The sequence below is a fragment of the Phalaenopsis equestris genome, unplaced genomic scaffold, assembly GCF_001263595.1.
Source record: "Phalaenopsis equestris unplaced genomic scaffold, ASM126359v1 Scaffold000729, whole genome shotgun sequence".
Classification (NCBI taxonomy): Eukaryota; Viridiplantae; Streptophyta; class Magnoliopsida; order Asparagales; family Orchidaceae; genus Phalaenopsis; species Phalaenopsis equestris.
In genome coordinates, this window is record NW_018165169.1 from 212,850 (window position 1) to 226,573 (window position 13,724).

At 31.7% G+C, this 13,724-nt stretch overlaps 1 protein-coding gene and 1 pseudogene across 1 annotated transcript in view; one reads left to right on the plus strand and one right to left on the minus strand.

The window, feature by feature from the left end:
- The first annotated feature begins 2,170 nt into the window (after window positions 1-2,170).
- The window catches only part of LOC110030499, a 58,267-nt gene continuing 46,713 nt past the window's right edge, over window positions 2,171-13,724 (plus strand). Inside the window, exons 1-2 of the mRNA XM_020733234.1 lie at window positions 2,171-2,424; window positions 6,577-6,649. Of these exons, the coding sequence (XP_020588893.1) occupies window positions 2,248-2,424; window positions 6,577-6,649 (250 nt within the window). The 5' untranslated portion in view covers window positions 2,171-2,247. The remainder of the gene's footprint in view (window positions 2,425-6,576; window positions 6,650-13,724) is intronic.
- LOC110030500 lies at window positions 13,286-13,523 on the minus strand (annotated as a pseudogene).

Here is a 13,724-nt window from a genome sequence, read left to right on the forward strand (position 1 = left end):
TCAATTATTTGATTTGATCAAATCAAATTAAATATTACATTCTTCAAAATGTTTGGCTGCCCTCTGCTTAAATCATGGGAATTTGACTTAATTAAATAATGTATTGTTTAAATTAATTCTAAAATTGGTAAATTATGACCATGCATTTTTTATTGGAATTAAGGAGACTTTATTAATCAATGAATCAATTAAGAGTCACAAGAAGATTTTAGTCAAATAAAGCTGAAATTAAATTAATGCCTCTGATTTAATTCTGATTCTAATTTTTATCTAAAAATTCAAAACATAAAATTGAAATCTCTGTAAAATAAATTATTCTTAATTTTCATAATGAGATAGTTTATATAATCACTAAAATATTGAAAATTTAAGGTTGCCTAAATTTTATTTATTTGGTAGAAATTCTTATAGCTCCTTGCGTTCCAAATTTCAAGTCCTCCTTTGTCCTTTCATGCCTTTTTGTCTTGAGGAAATACCCTAGGTCTTTCCTTAAGAAGAATAATAAAATTATGGCTTATGTTCCACTCCAATTCATATTCTTCTAAGCGAGAGCATTCCACAACTTGTCTACCAAGATTTCATAATTTTTGTGGGTTCGTTTTTAACAACTTATTGTCTTGAAATCTTTCAATTAAAAAATATTTTTAAACAACTTAATCTTCATAATATTTTTCCTTTAAAGTTCTAATCGTGATGGTGGATTTGATTTGCTATGATTTTCCTTTTGATTGAATTTATTCCTTTACTCAACCTCCGCTATTTGATAATATTTTGTTTGTTTTTTTAGAAAATTCATATGACAAAGTTTATGCAATGAATTAATTTTTGTATGTAAAATTCAGTACAAGTTTGTTATAATTTCGTGTTAGATTTAACAACGCATGCATGTTGATACACCATTCAGTGAATAAACTATAAAAGAAGGGAACTAGCTCAGTTAAATTCTAAATGTTTAAACATTCTTTTCAATGCTCCTAAATTAGAGGATTACTTGCAAGTTTCTACATATAAAACAGGAATGAAAATTTGATAGTCTTTATGTTACTTATGAGGCCACAAGTGAAGTTAAGCAATCCCCTATTAACATGCTACTCCATGAGTATTAATTATTTTGCATGAATTCAAATAAGAATGTTATTGAAACGTACACACAGGCTACTAAAATTATTACATCTCTTCATGCTCTAGGTAAAAATTTTACGAATACTAAAAAAGTAAATAATATTTTAAGACATCTACCTGAATCATTGGAAACTAAAGTTACAACAATTTTTGAATCAAAAGAACTATCTAGTTACTATATTAATTATTTTCTTGGAACTTTGATAGCATATGAACCAAAGTTTTCTTTAAGGCAAGTAGATTCTATAGATAGTAAAAAAGAGAGAATGATGGCTCCGAAAGCGGAAGAGATAAAGTAGAGTGGATCAAAGAATGGAGAACATAAAGAGAACACTCAAATTACACGGAGTTTCAATTCCTTCACCAAGAACAAAAGGAATAAGTATTTAGATAAAAAAAGAAGAATGGATAGAGGTAAAAATAAATTTAAAAATTATGACAATATTTCCTATGAAGGGAATAAACCATGTCACATTAAGTTGGATTGCCCAAAATAATAATAATAAAAAACGTTCACCATAAAGAAAAGCAAGAAGAAAAAGAAGATTTGACATAAAGAAAAAGGTGTAGGGTGTATTTGGAGCAGTGGTGTAGTGGTAGTGCGGTGCGACACCATACTTTTTGGTGTTTGACAAAACTGCATTTTGTCTGACTTTTCAATGACCTTCACTTGAAAGCTATATTTTGCAATGGAACTTGACTAAGTGCGGTGGCTACTAAAGCTAGAAAAAGAGTTGTAGAGAAAGATGCATCTACCTCATAAAAAATGATATCATATATTTAACGTATATAACGCATAAACTTTGATATTTATGTTTATACTATTTTATTTGTGAACGACAAAGTGGATTTCACTTTTTAGAAAGGTTAGTATTCAAATCTTGCATTTGAAAACTCTTCATTTTATTTTCAATTAAAATGCTAGATATTTGAAAACTTATTTTTTAAAAATTAATGACAGGTATTTTAAGATTTTGGTGTTTAAAAAAGAATATGCGATTTTTTTTTATCTTCAAAATTTAAAAGCTGACTGGGTTTTAATACAGAATAGAGTTTTGCATAAATTTCACGGGGAGACCTTGTAGGAGAGGACCCTCTCCCTCGCTTCTTCCATCTTTTGAGGTGATGGCGCAGAGACTGAGGTTCTCGGGGAAGTCGATTTTGCGAGCATTGAATTCGAATTATCGGGGCGGTGGCCCCGCCGAAGGCCATCCCCTTTTCCGTGCCCTCGCGCCAGCCAATCTGAAAAGGAAGGCCTCCAGTTCATTTTCAGCGATTCAGGACGCCTTTTCCTCCACTAAGGTCATATCTTTCTCTCATTTTGTAATCTCTTTATAAAGTACAGGGTTTTGATTGATCGGCATGGACTATTCTATTTTTTTGCTCCATTGTTTGATTTCTGGCTTCTTGTTGATATTTTGAATTTCATGGTAGCGTTGATGTATGTTCTGATATGTAGGGTGTCCCTTTCTCTTACATGCTCGGCTGTTTAGCATTTTGGGATGATTTCTAACGTTGTAGTTTGCCCCGAGAGTTCGTAATGGTTCTGTTGATTGATATGGATGGTTGAAGTTGTTGCTTCTTTGTAGTTAATTTCCCTGCCAAAAGCCATCCTCTTTCATCCATTTTTTAAATTCTCACTCAAATATCAAAATTCATGATAAAAACCCAACCCATATTTTTCATTTTTATCAAATTCTCATTAGTTTGATCGTGGCAAGCATAAATTCATCAGTAGTTAAAAAAATCACTTGGGTGCTTGATTTGTAAATGTCCATGTTTCGGATTCTCTGTATGCAATTATCCCTTAATTTATTAAAGTCCCAATTAAGTTTAAAGGGGATTGATACCTCTTATGCTGTGGAAAACTCTGATGATAGCTTTCATGTTTATGTGGGTTGGAGAACACTACAGGTAGAGCCATCTTGCTAATTCACCATGCAGCGGCCTTGGTAGATGTAGAGACACCGGAATGGAAGAAGAAGACCAACCCAATTGGTTTGGCTCCTGTCATGATTTATAGATTACATATTTTTTTCATGTTGCTCCCATTTCTATTTTTTTGGGTACCTTGCAGTTTGATCTGTTGTGTTCAGCAACCAAATTTTAAGTTCTTCAAATCAGTATTTTTTTAATATTATGCTCTCCCTGAGTTAGCAAATTGGTAAACTTACTCCATACTTCTATAATATCATGAATGAATAAGAGAAAACAAAGATATTCTTCTGCAAGCTTCATTTTGATTCATTTTCTACAATAATTTAATTTTGATTTGTAATTTGACTACACCTTTTAGTGTACCACTATAAGGTTCCACTATACCCCAATCCTACTTGGTGTTTGGCTTATTTATCCACCCCACGACAACTAGATTGATTACCATGCCAACTTCTGGTCATGCCAACTATCTTTAGCTTATGTTCCGGTCATTAGGCTCCTCTAACCTCTTTTATTGTCTCACATTATATCTTTTCCCTATTAGGAGGGTGTTGTGGTGCCCTAACCACGTGCCCAACCCATATCCGTTAATAATTGGACAATACCACGTACAGTGTTTGGTAATGGGTCCCATTAATAGTTTAGATTTTACAATAGGGGGCATGACGCTAGCAAGTGGGTTTCATTTGACATTAAGTATGGGGGAAAGTGGATGAGGTGATACCGAACAAATGCAAGAAGAGATTGTTTTACATGTTATCTATTCAGTTAACTATCCAAAAAAGAAAATTTACATCAGTTAACTAAAATGAAAAAAAATATATTAGTTATTAGATTCTCAACTACATTAGTTATTTGATTCTCAACTGTGGACATTAGAAGGAAATTTACATCAAAACTATAAATATGAAAAAAAAAATTTCTTGAACTGCTTTAGTTTTCAACAACCCTTGAAAAGATTGGAAAATCTGCTCAAATGTTTTGTTTGTATTGCCGGTTGAAAATTTATAATTCGATTGTTTGATGTAAGCTATTATTTGTCACATATTGGGAAAACTTTTCTCGACTTGCAACTTGCAAATTCCCTTATGTAGCAATTTAATCAAGAGTAAGCATTAAATGGATCAACTATTTAAATAAAAGTAGAAAACACCTAATACCATTGACTTCTTGACTCCAAAAATAACCGGACAATGCTCATTCTTCCTTTGATTTTCCTTAATAACTAGCTTTTGGTTTTGCGTAAAATTTGAAGTTAACCTGTAACAAACTAATACAAGAATTAAGCTGTAACTGATTTTAATCATAATAATGATTCATCAAGAAGGAAAATGAGAAAACCTGTTTAGATAGTTTTTCATATTCCTTGATAAATTTTCGTGGGAACTCTAAGTATTTCATCTTGATTTCTACTGAATTTATAGTTATATCAATAATAAACGTTTCTTTCTAAATAAATGGCTGGATAGCAAAACTACAACAAAAACCTCTTAATTTCTGCAACGAATAGTGGTTGAACCCATCAACGGCCACAAAAGCAAGATTGAAGGCCTAGACAAACTAATTTTGGCAAGGTCTTGGACCTCACTATGGCCGCTTCCTCCCCACCTTTCTCAAGCAAGAGGAAATCCACCCCCAAGGATAGGGAAATCCTTCTCTCAAACAAGACAAACCTTGAAAAAACTCAACAAAGAGACCCTACTCTTCTATAGCATGGACATTTATAGAGGATACTAAGGACTCTAAAAGAACCTAATTACAAAAATACCCCTAATTAACTAAAAAGCAAAAAAGAAAGAAAAAACTAAAATTAATAAAATAAACAACCAACCCTAATGACAGTTCCATACTCTCCGGATAGCAGTTTCGCTTTGACACCAAGTTCAACTACCATTCAGTTGCAGAAATTGGAAGTTCCTTGCTGTTGATTTGCTGTCCAACCATTAACAAAATTCTTGATTCTTGATATCACTAGGCATTCAGTAGAAATTAAGGTGAAATATCTGGAATTTCCATGGAAATCTGTCAAGGAATTTGGAAGGCTTTTTAAACACGTTTTCTCATTTTCCTTCTTGAAGAATCTTTACTTTTAATTGTAATCATTTACTGCTTGGTTCTTATATTAGTTTGTTGCATGTAAACTTCAAATTTTCCACAAATCCATAGACCAAAAGGCAACTATTGAGGAAAATCAAATGGAGAAGAAGTAGTGTATGTCAGTTCTTGGAGTCAGGAAGTCGATCATATATGGTGTTTCCTATTTTCTTGTAACTAGTTGGTTCATTCAATGCCTCGCTCTTGATAAAATTGCTACACAAGGGAATTTATAGCAAGAGTTTTTCCACTATTTGAAAACAATAGCTTACATAAAAGTAACTTTTCAGTCGACAAAACAAACAGAGCATTTAAGCAGATTTTCCCAATCTTTCCAAGTCTTGTTAAAGTCTAAAGCAGTTCATGAATATTTTTTTTAATATTTCCTGCTCTGATGTACATTTTCTTTCATTGTCCATAGTGAGAATCAAGTAACTAATGTATTATTATTATTTTTTTGGATAGTTTACGTGTAAAACAACCTTTTCTTTCATTTGTTCGCTATCATTAGGGGTAGCGGAGACTACCTGAGCTTGTAGTGCCTTGCCATCTTTGGTGCTTAAGTGAGACAAGATGCTCTGTGTTATTTGGAGACTACACAAATCAGAGGAAGTAGAGATCCAGAAAGATATTTAGTGCTGCATTTAAAAGTGAGATCCCAATGAATTGTTGGAAAATTGCTGTAAAAATTAATATGGAATGAGGGTGAGTGTTTTTAATTTGAGTAGTTCAAATTTGATAAAGCAAAACTAAAAAAAGGAAACAGGTTTGAATGTTTCAAATTCTTCCCTTTTTAATTCTAGTATTTGCAAATCGCATTGCCACAACATGGGAAACTAAAATTGTCTATCAAAACTTTGTTAAACTAAAATATAAATAAATTTTATTCAACATATATTTATTTAAAATTCATTTTAGAGCTTTATCAAGCCGATTTGCCTATGGCTTGAAATCAGATCGAAAACCATTTTGATTGAAATATGTAGCTCACGGTTTAGTCACTTGTTTCGAGTCAAGTTCGATTTGCAAAAAAATCCAAATCAATTTTTGAGTGATTTACGTTATTTGTGCTAAACTCTTAGCCTTGCCCTATTTGGATGTGTTGTTGATGAAGCAGGCCAAAGTGCACAAGCTTGATGGAACTATACTAGAACAAAATAAAACTTGTGAGATTAATTTTCAAATTTCTCAAATTCGAGGGAACAAGCTATACTTCACCTTGTTTTTTTCATTCTATAATGTGTTAGAATTGCATTTAGTTTGCATCGATTCAGATGATTACATTATTCTTTCTAGCCTTTAGTTAATTTGTTTAATTACTAGGCCTTGTGTGATTTTGCCTGACGTACTTCTTTGCAGTGTTTTTTTTAAGTTAAGTTAAAGATCTTGTTTTCTTATTTGTTTCTTTTGTTATGTTTGTAGGAAGTCTTTGAGAGCCATCGAGTTGTTTTCACTATTGGTACATCAGTAGCATCAATATTGACTGCATGGGCAGGTTAGTAGTATTCGTTAAATTATCTATCTATCTATCTATGTGTTTGGGGGTGTGTGTTTTGATGGAAAATGATGATCAAAGAAAAATAGAAATTTGATAAAATGTTAGAGAATAAAAATGAAGTGGCTAGACAAAAAAAATTTGCTAAGATATGAATGGAAAATGTGGGAGTCTTATCACTGTGTGAAAAATATATCATTTCATTATTAGTAGTTCTATAAGAATTTTTTGGATTCGTTTCATAACTCGTCATTTATTTAGCCTTGTTTAGTACGTCACACTCTGCTTTGCGCAAAACTTGTATGATTTATTGTTATTTTACCAATAGTCTACCCCTTTTCCCGCCTAATAGATACTCATCATATTAGCTCAACCCTTTTCTCTAATGTGTATCTCCTAACCACTTTGATCCTTTTTTCCTGTAACTTCAATAAGAGCTATTTCCACTAGCTTCTATTGTTTATTACTCAACCTGTCTTAGTTTTATTTCAAGTACTCGACAATCTGAACTTGCTTATGAACTTTTTTATTGCAATTCATGGATTTTTACAACATAGTTGGTCTAAAATCAATTTATAATGTTTATATTTAGGTTTTCATTGTATTTATCTTATTGCATAATTCCTTAGGCGATCTCAATTTTAGCCACCCAGTTTTAACTCTTAATGTATCCTCATTTTTATTTTTAAATATTTCGATTAATAGATTCAAAATTCTTAGTCATAGCACCTTGCTAATAACCTAACTAAAGATTCAATAGAATTACATATCCGTATATCACACACTTTGTCTTTGATAAATTAAACATGAGCCCCCCATTATATTGTAAACATTTACTCATTCGCTCTTTTTTAACTTTGGATGAGGACTTAATTCTGATTCATAAAATATTTTATTGGGAATGGAAACCCTTTACCCTCTAGTAAAGTCTAGTGATAATTGGTGCTATTCAGTTTCTGGATTAATATAAATCTTCTACATGTCCTTTTGTAATTCTCTATAATTTTAAGAATTGCGTTGTGAATCTCCAATTTTTCTTTTCAGTGTGAACTGGATCGTTGGAATTAAGTAACTATGCTTGCTGTTTTTGTGTCAAAAGTGATGGATTTGTTTGCTAAAATTAAGAGTTAGTAACACCGAGATTTTGATTTTTTTGTGGTTTCATTGTGCTTCTCATTTTAAGTTGTATTTGTAACCCTAGATCTTTACCCGCCCTATATCATATCTTTTATGCTTAACTTCACCATTGAGTTCTTTGTATGTACTGCAAATTGGATAGACGAAATGCTGTGTACTTCCGATTTCTTGAGACATGTCTAATCACATATTCTTTATTAGAAAGTATGCTTTCAGATGTTTAGCAAAGAACTATGGGACTGAATGAAAATGTTAGAGGCATTGATTACAGAAAGCTTCAGTTCATTAATAAGCACGCGATTTCCCTAGTAAGAATCCAGATAAGATCTTATCAAAAATCTTAAAATGCATACTATGAGCTTAATTCATCACATTGGAGCAAATGTTCTCATAACTTTGGATAGATATAAGCTCATAATTTCAGAGATTTACAGGTATTTGTTTATCATGATGGGTAAGAAAGTGAGGATTTAACAGCTCTGTTAGAAGTTCATCCATTTTCCAACAGTGACCAATGTGAAGATCATCTTGAATGAACAAAAGTTGATAAAGTGTGGCTCTTTTGATTGGAAAGGAAACTTTATTTTGTTGTCTCTCTATAGAAATGAATGTTACCATTTGTGACCCTGAAATAAATGAGGCAGAAGCATGGGAAAACTTTATGAAATATGATAAAATCAAATAGTCCTTAAAAACTAAAAAAAAAAAGAAAAGGTTTTTTGATGGTTTATTGGTACACCTATTATCCATCCTAAAAAAGGTTTAGGGATTTTGTTTACTAAAAACACCTTATCAGTGAAATCTCAACATATTTGTCCCTCTTATGTTTAGCTTGGCAATCACAATACATTTGTGAGATGAAGCAAGTTGTAGTGAATGCATCAACATCTTAAGGACACCTCATCTCTGACAGTACTATAAATACAATGCACTTTACTCCGCATTTGCGAGACTATGAAACGGTAGCTATTAACAATTGACAAATAAGTTATTAACAATCTTTTAAGTTATAAAGGTTTATCGATGAATATATTAAGTCTAGTTGGGGCTTTTTGAGCGAGAATGCCTATAGTTGACTTTTAACAAGTGGGCTCGTTTTGCTCTACTAGAAACATGTAATGCATCTATATAGGTTTCTGTTAAATATTGCTCAATTTGAGCTTAAAGAGCAGTCCTATGGCCATCAAATCTCGGCAGTTATTTAGTATCTTTGTTTTCACATATTTTCATATTTTGTTCTCAAACTTTCTTAATGACATGAGTTATGGTAGCCACTTCAAGGAAGGATAGAAAATAGAATGGTTAAGTGTGGGTTGTATCAATTAATTTTTAATCTTCTAGTAATTAAGTTTGCCTTTAGTATCGAAAGCAATCATTGATAGAAGTGAATATTTTTTGCTTTTTAAGTGAATGTTATACATCTTTTTTGAGAAAATGATCAAAATAGTTTTGCAACTATTTATAGTGCTACATTTTATTTCCATACCATCAACAATGTATGATTTTTCCCTTGGACTCTTAAATAGGAGAAAAAATCATCCCACCATTAAAAGTAATGAAAATTGATGTTAAAATTTAACTTTTAGTGTTAAAATGAGGATATTTTAGGAATTTTAATTTTCTTGAAATTTTTATAAATCCAATTTTCCACTTACCTTATTTGATATATAATTTATCAGTAACATTCTTGCTGTGTTAGAAAATTTACGGTGACAGAGTGATAATAGAACGTCTTAACATTGTACGAATTTTTAGTGCACACACTGATAAAAGAAAAGTTGTGTGAGAAGTCATCAAAATTTTCATACATGGAAAACCTTGGAGGAGAAAAAACTATGGATTCTTGCCAAGTTAGAATAATCCACTATATAATCAAGAGTACAGAGGTTTGAGACTATAATTGTTGTAGTTTGACTATAAAAGTTGTGGTGGCTCTATAACCGCCGTAGTTGATTATAGAAGTTGTAGTTGATTATAGAAGTTGTAGTTGATAGCTATAGCAGTCGTGGCAGACCTATCAAAGCCGTAGTTAATTGTTATAATTGTCGTAATTGGCTATAGCAATTGTTTGTGATGGTCGCCGACAAACTTTGGTAGTCAGAGGTAAACTTTGATAACCTGTGAAAATGTCGAGACTTCAAGAGTTTAACTTTAGTAGTCAGCTCACTCTTTTCTCTTATCCTCCCCTTAAGTGAAGAATAGAGACCTACTTATAATATTTGAGACTAACATTTTGATAAAATCGACTAATTTCCCAAAACACTATGTAAGGATCCACATTGATTTTCTTGATCATAGATAATTTTTTCAACATTTAAGTATTTTAACGATCTCATAATTGAATGATATCGGGCTTGCTGCATTTCGCTTATCGAGATGCTCGATTTAACTATAAACATGCTAAGTTTTGAAATCATTTAGCCTTCCAATTGATGCACCAAAGCCTCAACTACAGTTCTAGTGTTTGATCTCGGGCTTATTTGAACTCGCATTGGATCACTTTTGGCGTCATTAGGTTTGTCTTATCAAGACTGCTTAGTTTGACTATAAACTTGTTGAGATCGAGGCCCAGATAATCCTAAACTTTAATTTGGAGTATTTCTTGCTCATAATGTATCAAGATTTATTCCTGATCATAAAAATTTGTTGATGCCACATATTTCTTTCTTTATTTTTAGAGACTCTTTGATGAAATTAATGCATACTAAATTTATAAAATTTAGCAACTATTATTGATAAATTACTAAAAGCATCTCAAATTTTAAAAAATCATCTATCAGACATTTTAAAAATTATAAGGTGTTAATCCTTGAAATATTCTCATTTCATAATACCATCCTTTGACTTTAACTTCATATTCCGTTACTTTTAATGTGAGATCATTTTGACTCTTGAGGTATCAAATCAGATTTTTAATATAGTTTGGAACTAATGTGGTCCTCGAGAAATTATGGGCGGGATTATTTTGGTTTGTTTTTTGATCTATCTTTCTTATATGGATTCTTTTATTAATAATAAAAACACTTAAACCTTCATTTTGTTTGCTTTCTTGCTACCCATTAAATTATGTAGGGCTATCAAATGTCTTGAGCCAAAATACTCATCTCCTTTCATGTTGTTCGTGATTCTTTTTGCAATATTTTGGTTCTCCATCTTACAACACACCTTTGCAACACAATATTTTTGATCTCTATCTTATTCTGTATATTTGCAACTCTCTTGTATGACAAGCATAGCCTATGTATGTGTTGAGCATATAATTAAAGACTATTTAAATTCGAGTTAGATGATGAACCTAACTCCTAAATTGGCTAGTCATGAAGTTTTGTCCCGTCAAACTAGATTTTTTTTGTTCTACATTAAAAACTTTGTTCCATGGCACAACAAAGAAGTGACAAGTACTTAATAAGTGGTTCCTACCTGTGATCTATAGCTTATGCTCATTTCGATAAGTGGTTTCCAACTTTAATTTATTGTCAAAGGAAACCTTACTGTTTGGTATAGTACTAATATGTTTGTTTTTGATTCCTCTTTTATTTTGTGTTCATTCTCAATTCCTAAAATAAAGACAAAACTCTTATCTATATCTCTTGTTCACTCCAACGGAGGTTCCAAACTCCAGCTGTTTGTCATAGGACACACTATTTGGGATAATACTGTCATTTCTGATTTTGATTCCATCTCTTTTTTTGTCTTCTTTTCAACTCCTAAAATAAAGAATGTGGGATTTGGAAGTTTAAAGAAAGAGTTTTTTTTAATCCAAACAGCTTTTAGGTTTTGTATGTACAGAAAGGCACCCAAAATTCATATGAGATTCACATATTTGCTTTAATCTCATCTCTCCTTTCTAAAAATAGTGATGTTGCAGTTGATGGGCTTCCTAATAAATTGCTTCCACTTTGGAGACATTCAATACACCATCAACCCCTAAATAAGGGTTTTGTTCAAGAATTACTAATTGAGGATTTAGTTATGCAATGTTTTAGTTCATGTGTGGTTACAGCTCTATCAAATCCTAAAAAGTTGGAAAATAGCGATTAATTTTTAATTGTCGAGCGATGAACAAAATCACTTTCTAATATATATTTTCTACTCTATGATTAAGAAGAAATGCTAGATTTAGTTGTGACCGCAAAATTTTTTTCTTAAATTGATACAGAAAGCATTTATCACTAGATTCAAATTTGATCATGAGTTGAGAGAAATTTGTTTTTAAACAACATATGGACTTTATGAATGGCTTGTTATTCTGCTTAAAGTTTTTAATGCTTTTAGCAAATTTATGTGATTAATGAATATTTTCCTTAAACTTTATATAGTTAATTTTTTGTGGTGTATTTTGTTGATGTTTTGATTTTTAGATTTAGTGAAAATAAGCACTTACAATGCCTTCAGTAAGTCTTTGAAATACTTGGACAATAAAAATTATATATTAATTTAAAAGAAGTGTTTCTTTCTACAAATTGAGATGATTTTCTTATGATCTATTGTGTCTTCTATTGGACTTAAACTTCTTCTAAATTACTATCAATCATCTAAAAGTTTTATTGAGGTTAGTAGTTTTCATTTTCTGTTCTTCTTTTATAAGAGATTGATAAAAAAGCTTAGCACTATTGTTGCTCCAATCATAAGTAAAAATTACTTATTACTTTTTTCTCAATTTTTTCTAGGGTGAATTTGATGATTTCTTCTTTAGAATTGAGAATATCATGTTTCGATTGAATTAGAGATTGCTATTAAGCATGCTTTGATTTTTAATTTTCCTCGAACATTTGTGCAAAGCTTTAACTTTACAACAAACATTCACAATTATAAGTGCATATTTATATAAGAGAAAATGCTTATGTAATCTTTGATTTTATGTTAGAAAATTTCTCATCACTAAATTGTATTGTAGATTAATAATTGGTCATTTTGAAAAGGCAACATTATATATTGGAGAATGGATTTTTTTGGCTTTCTCTAAAATCAAAATTGGTCGCTCAATGCACAATATATTGATGAGCTAAAGCTACAAATAAAATTCAGGATAATACACTGTTGTACCCTTTTCTTATAGGCATTAGGAAGAATTATTGATGAATTTTATTTTAGGATTATCAAGGATGGCTCAAGACCATGAAGTGTTTTTTGTGAGAGATGATAAATTCTAAAAAAATGATCTATTTTTCCTTACTCCAAATTGGTAATCCTTATTTAAAAAGGCTTTTGAGGTGCATCGGAACATGCCTCGAGGCACTTAAAAAATTCTTGTGGGCTTGAGTCTCGCTATCACCAGTGCAACTTATACATTTTTTGTCCAAGGAGTTCATCTTAAAGTATTTGAGCTAGTGTCTCAATTACGTTATATATATATATATATATATAAACTTTTACTTCATTGATCCTTAAACCACGAATTTCATATCATAAACATCAAATTTCCAATTCCTCAAAATGAAAAGACTTACAAGAAGCTTCATTTAGCCGAATTTCAATTCACCAATCAGACTCTAATTTTCATCTGCTAATAGATAACAAGGACATCTGCTCGTTGATGGAGCAATCCACATGGCAGGATGAGCGGCAGGCGGCCGGTATTAGGATGATTCCGAGACATTGCTGCTCCATCGGGGACTGTGGCGATCGTCGGATGCTGTGGTACTCGATAGTGTCCTGCAAGATGATGTTGCCTTGCTTGTCGATGCAATGGAAAGATCCAAAAGAATCGCCCATCCTTAACGTCGATAAGCATTCCCCGGTATATATATATATATAGAAGGAATGACTAGAGGCTATTATACTATCTTCCAATCACCCCTAATGTGGCTAATAATTCGAGTACCACCTCCTTAAGGCCAACTATGCCAGAGATGATTCGAAAGCCCGACCTGAGGGGTCTTATATCGTGGATGCCAATCAACGGGCCGCGGTACACAGCACGTTATATATATATATA